Source organism: Rhea americana, unplaced genomic scaffold (genome assembly GCF_003343005.1).
Source record: "Rhea americana isolate MKP2758 unplaced genomic scaffold, rheAme1 scaffold_405, whole genome shotgun sequence".
Classification (NCBI taxonomy): Eukaryota; Metazoa; Chordata; class Aves; order Rheiformes; family Rheidae; genus Rhea; species Rhea americana.
Window position 1 is genome coordinate 164109 of NW_028186541.1, and position 5744 is coordinate 169852.

Sequence of the window (5744 nt, forward strand, 5' to 3'; positions counted from 1 at the left end):
GCCACCACCGCCCCGCCCGGCCCCGCGGCGGAGCCGCCCGCACCGGGCCCGCGGCCCGGGAGTGTGTGTGTGGGGGGGGGGTCTCGGAGCGGCCCCGTCCAGGTCAGCGCGGCCCCGAGCTGCGGCTGCGCCGGGGGGTTTCCTGCAGCCCCAATTACTCCGTGATCTAATTCAGCGCTTGCCTCCCTTTGCAACACTCTTGTCACGCTCTCGTGGCGATAGAGACGCCGAGTCAGGGCGACCGCAGCACCCCACGGAGGTTTAAAGGAGAAACTCCCCACCAGCCCTCTGCGCCGCATCTGCCTTGACGCTCGGTCTCCCCTCCAGCATCCGACCCGAGGTGACCCTGCTTAGCTTCGCCCCCCTYCCCGCAACAAGCCGGCACCGGCCGCCTCGCTCCGCTCATCGCGCCTCCAGAGCGCCGCCTCGTGGTGACGTCACGAGGCGGGCGGAGCCAGCCGTGAGGGGCGCGCGCGCGTGTGGCGCTCGGCGGCGCCTCTGAGGGGGCTCGGCGGCGCCTCTGAGGGGGCTCGGCGGGTGCCCGGGGCCTGGAGAAAGGCAGCGCTGCCCCTGGGCCGCGGCGGCGCTGCGGGGAGAGGCCTCACGCGGGCACGGCAAAGGCGGCATCCTGCTCAGGGGCCTTCCTCCTCCCGCGGGGCCCGCGCCCCTGCCAAGACGGGCCCACASGGCTGCGCTGCAGCTCTAAACCCCTCATCTCTGGGGCATTCCTCTCTCTTCCAGGTCGCATCAGTCACTGCCCTCCCTCTTAATCCCAGAAGTCAGCAGCAGCAGTTTCCTTTAGAAGACAGTTAAATGGAACCAGATTTTTTATTATAGCATTATTAATACATTTTATTTCGCAGAGGTATCTGCTCTTTGTACCCATCCCAGGATTCAAAAGGCAGCAAAGCTCCCATAGGACTCAGTTTTGCTTAGCTTAAAGCAGTCTTAAGGTAAAATGCACAGAACATGTTTCTCCTCAGACTCTTAAAACCCTGATCATGAGTACAGCATCTTCCAGTGACCATCTGAATACCACACAGTATGAACAACACATGCAGTAACAGCTTTTGGACAGAGCTGATCTCTGGATTTGTTAAAATACTATAGATAAGAGATACAAGGGCATTAATGCTTGTAGATTCTGTTTTAAGATCTTATTTTCAAATATTTAAAACTCTGTCAAATGCTGTCAAAGCTTTAGTTTGATAGTGTCAATTATTTCTGAAGACAAGGTTAGAAAAAAAATATTTTATTCACATTAACTTCTGCTCAAAACTTTCTAAATGTCCTTATTTGTCTCCCCCCTCACATATGAATTTGAACTTGGGAAATGAAGGCTGAATGGGAAGGACAGGTAAAAAGCCCATACAGCAGATGTGCTTTTCAGCCACAGGAGATGCACCTGAATTTGCCTAAATTATAAGCTTTTGAAAAAAATCACAGTTCTGCATAAACTCTGGCAAGTCTAAGTGTAATAGCACCTCTGGAAGATTCTGCTCTTGCTTAGAACTTAAATCACTCACTCTGTCTGGATATCAAAAAAGATTTCAGGAGAACATTCCCCATAATGGCTGCTCTGGCCTAAAGATGAAGAGCTAATTCCAATATGCAGAGAACCTGTCTTTACTTGCGCGCCAACCTGTCTTTACTGTGTGCGCTGATACCCAAGCCAAATAGAGATGGAAGCCACTGAGGGAGGAAGCAAAAAAAGAAACAACTGGTCACTTAGTCAACAACAGATAACGGAAACAAGACAACAAATAGCACGACCAGGAAAAACAGCAGATATGATCGTGAGGAGATTAAAAGCAGACACACTAGAAAACAGGGAAAGGTGGGAATGAAAGGGGCATCAAGTCTGTACCTTTTAAAACATATAAGATGGAATGTGAGACTGAATTTTGTTGTTGCTTGTCAAGAAACAGCTGTAAAAAAATCACCAGGAATGTGCTTCAGGCCAATCCAGAGTGTTTTTTTTTTTTTTTTTTTTTKTYTACTTTAACACTGTTATTTAATAGTATTACACAATACTGGCATCTTGCTTTAAGGTAATTTTTAAAACATTTAGAATACTTTTAAGGAATGTCTTCCTCTTGATCTTCTAATGAACTGAGAATATCAGAAGAAAACCTGCTGCTCTCTTGAAGTCAACGGGAAGTTTGCCTGTGTAAGGAGAACTGGTTAGGATTCTGCCAGTGTTTCACAGCTTGTACAAAGTTCTCCAACATCCTACAGCTCATCTTTTTCATTATTCTTTTTCAGGAAAGAAGCAAGGATGTTAAGACTTTTCTGGAGCTCCTCCTTTTTTCCATCACTCATTTTGTTCTTCTCAATCAGTTTTGTGATTCTGACAACTTCATTAGCAGCAAATTCTTCTCCCTGCTCCAGTATCTTGCTCATAATTTTCAGGTATTGCTCAGCTGACTTCTTATCTGTTTCTTTTGTTTTTTCTAAACTTTCTTGCCCCCTTTTCAGGAGGGATTGGCGCTCTGATTTTTCAGTGGTGCTCACAAATTTGCTGGCCAGCATATCATATTCTTTCAGGCAGCCTGGCATTCCCAGATAGATGCCATTACTCTTCAACCAGCGCTGAATAGCCCCAGCTTTGATTTGCCCAGTGTAAGGTAAGGGATTGTCAAAGTCACCATCTTGGAATAAGTAAAAAATAGGGTATTTGTCCTTGTCCAGCTTGTATTTTTCACCCAACTCAGTGTTCAGCTTATCACCATAATCTGTTCAGAGAAAACAAAATAACATAGCACACCGTTAATTAAAAAACATTTTTTTTTCCCTCCCCAAACCATCTCTATAGTTTCAACAGTTCCTAATAACCCCTTTGCAGGGAAAGGCCATACATTAAAACAAAAACACTCCAGAAAAAAACCATTTGTGTAAGGTGAACCATTGCTAGATTTTCAAAAGAAAAATACAAGATTCTAGTGGTACTTTGTTGTGATTGTGACATCTGCAGGACCTCTACCCACAAATTTGGTCCTCCTTACGGGAAATCAATACGGATTTTTTTTCTTGTTTTGCCCTATTAATTGATTTTTTCTGATTTATGGTTGAGTGGAATTTTCTCCAAATCGAAGTACAGAGAACATACACGTATGCATTTTATTCTGWCAGCGTGCCAAGCTACAAGAGATTATCTGATCTTATATCAATTGCTTTTTTTGAGGACAGAGAATAACTTTTAAGGTATTTCAACTAGTCTACATAGGTAARACTATGCACATTTAGAGATGTTAGCCTTAAGAGATTCTATCTACAGAGCAAGAACAAGAAAGGTGACAGTGATTCATTCTTCACTGCTTTTTTTCCCTAAAGCTAACTAAAAGGACATCAAGTTGCACTAATTGTAGTGCTGTAATCACTATCTGTGCTTTATCAGCAATAAATGGAAAATTTCCTATGCTAAAGTAATATCGCATTTGTTTTGTTTGACCAGGTTAAGACACAATTCTTGCAAAGCCTGTTCTCTGGAAATGAACCAAAAGGTTTCTCCCAGGAAAACAAAACAAAATTTGAATGCCACCCTTCTCGTTCACATTAACGATATGGGCTGATTTGTTTCATTAACCAGCCAAAATAAGTAGTGCTCCTATACTCATTGCAGGAGGTACAAAGCAGGCAGCTTTTCTGCTAGCCATACTAGGCATGTTCAGTGTTTTAATCTGAGTGGGCTGGGCTGCTCTAATTTCTCATTATCAGAATCATCTCAGAACCTGTTTGGAGCAGAAATCCCAGTGAATTTTATTCCCTCCACACCAACTCTTATTGTACTAATCTGTTCAGTGTTTCTCACCTGATATTCCCACTTCAGCCACCAAGAGATCATCACTGGAGCCCGAGCTCTCTGCCAGCTTTTTAAACTCATCCTGTTTGTCGCCATAAGGATATTGTGTATCAAATTTCACAAGGACAAACTTATTCTTTGGAATTACCTAGAACAAGGAAAAAAAARRAAAAAAAAGAAAGGAATCTTTAGCATGTCACATTTGAGAAATTTGTAAGTCACATATGGTTGCTTTAGCTTATTCTTATTTTCCAAAGCAATGAGTAGATGTAGAGGGAGAATGGAAATTTAATAATTATGCACTTTGAAAAATGACTCACTGCAATGTAGATGAAGGAAAGAGTAAGCATATGTATTCCTACACTAGATGATAAAGGTTCCAGATGGTATATTCTGGGAATCTGATAATGGCTTTATTTATACCCATGATGTGCTTGTTTAGTTTAAATCTGATTATCATCTTGGAAGGAAGTCAGCTAAACAATCCTACTGGACATTAAAAGGCTAAATAGAAAGCTGTTTTGAAGCCTCTCAGAATGAAAACTGCAGCTGTGCTAACAGAAGGTACGGGGAGCGAGCTAAAATGCCGGTCAGGAGGAGGACGCATGCCGGTTCAGCAGACAGACTTGGTATCTTCATTGATTCCTCTTCATTTGCGCTGTTGCTGCCCTTTCAAACCTTAAAAATGTATCTGCCACCTGGTTTGGGCTCTTTTCTCCCTCAATGAGAAGACCTTGCAAAATACATTCTCCTAGCGAACACAGAGTGCAACACTGGTCCCCACCTACAAAGTCCAGTGCAGGCACTATCCAGGCACTGAGAGAACAGCTGTTTGCAACAGTTGCAAAAAAGTCTTTAGTTCCTGGCCTGCTGATCACTTTCAATTTATTTAGTGCCCTTCCTCATGAGAAGTGAATATTGTATATATTAAAACCGTGCCATTTCTGAGAGCTTTTAAAGTTCCTCTTAGAGTGTGCTGTGAATTACTTCAAATCCCTATGTGTTGCAAGAGCTAGAAACTGTTAAGGACTGCGGTAGTGTAAAATGACCTATCATGGCAGAAAAAAAAACACATTTGGGGGAGGCTGATATGTGGCAAGAAATATTTGCTCACATCAGAGCRGTCTGTTCAGGTCAGTACCTATTTAACCAGCTCAGCTGATTGCTGTCTCTTCAGCTCACGCGGCCATGGCACACGCTTTGCTCCCGTAATACACGGATCTCTTTCCGAGCTCCTCTTCTCTTCTTTCTCTTCTCTCCTTCCCCTCTTCCTAAAGCTGAGCTCGTGACATCTTTCACAGCACTATCAGCCTCCATCAACTACTGACCCCCCCCCGCCTAACTCGATCAAGATATTTACATTTTAACTAGGAGTGGGGGGAGGGAAGAATTGTGCAAGACCTCAGCCTGCCACAGAAGCCTGCTGCTTTCTGTTTCGCAAAGGAAAAAAAAAATAATAAAGTGAAGCGGGCCGAAGCGAAGGACGCTCGGCCGCGAGGTCCCGCCGCGGCTCCGCAGCGCGGCCGAGAGCAGCGAGGCAGCAGCAGCAGCAGCCGCCGCTGAGCGGAGGCGGCGCGCGGGGGCTCCGCTGCGGCGCCGCCGCGCGCCCCGGATCCACTTGGAGCGCGCCCATTGGCTGCCTGCAGCGGCCGCCTCGCTCCCATTGGCTGCGCCGCGGCGGGCCCGGCTCTGCGGCCGCTCTGCCCGCCGAGGAGCCGCCGCGCGCTCGGCGCGGGCCGCGGACGAGCCCGGCGCCGCTGCCCGCTCCCTGCCCGGTGCGCCGCCGCCGGGACGGCGCCCCGCTGCTCCCGCCCGCCCCGCTGCCCGGCGGCGGTACCTTGTAGAAGGTGATGGCGTCGAGCGGCACGGAGCCCTTGGTGTGCAGCGCGCTGCCGCCGCGCAGCGCCAGGCCGAGCAGGCAGAGCAGCAGCGAGCCGGCGGC

At 46.9% G+C, this 5744-nt stretch overlaps 2 protein-coding genes across 2 annotated transcripts in view; both read right to left on the reverse strand.

Moving 5' to 3' along the window:
* Positions 1-299, reverse strand: part of TMEM116 (transmembrane protein 116) — a 14429-nt gene extending 14130 nt beyond the window's left edge. Inside the window, exon 1 of the mRNA XM_085314511.1 lies at positions 282-299. Coding sequence (XP_085170637.1) covers positions 282-299 — 18 coding nt within the window. The remainder of the gene's footprint in view (positions 1-281) is intronic.
* Positions 300-809: 510 nt separating this feature from the next.
* Positions 810-5744, reverse strand: ERP29 (endoplasmic reticulum protein 29; the record flags this gene model as incomplete). Its single annotated transcript, XM_085314482.1, has 3 exons — positions 810-2735; positions 3812-3950; positions 5640-5744. Coding segments are annotated over 3 exons (747 nt in total), but the record flags the coding sequence as incomplete, so codon positions are not given.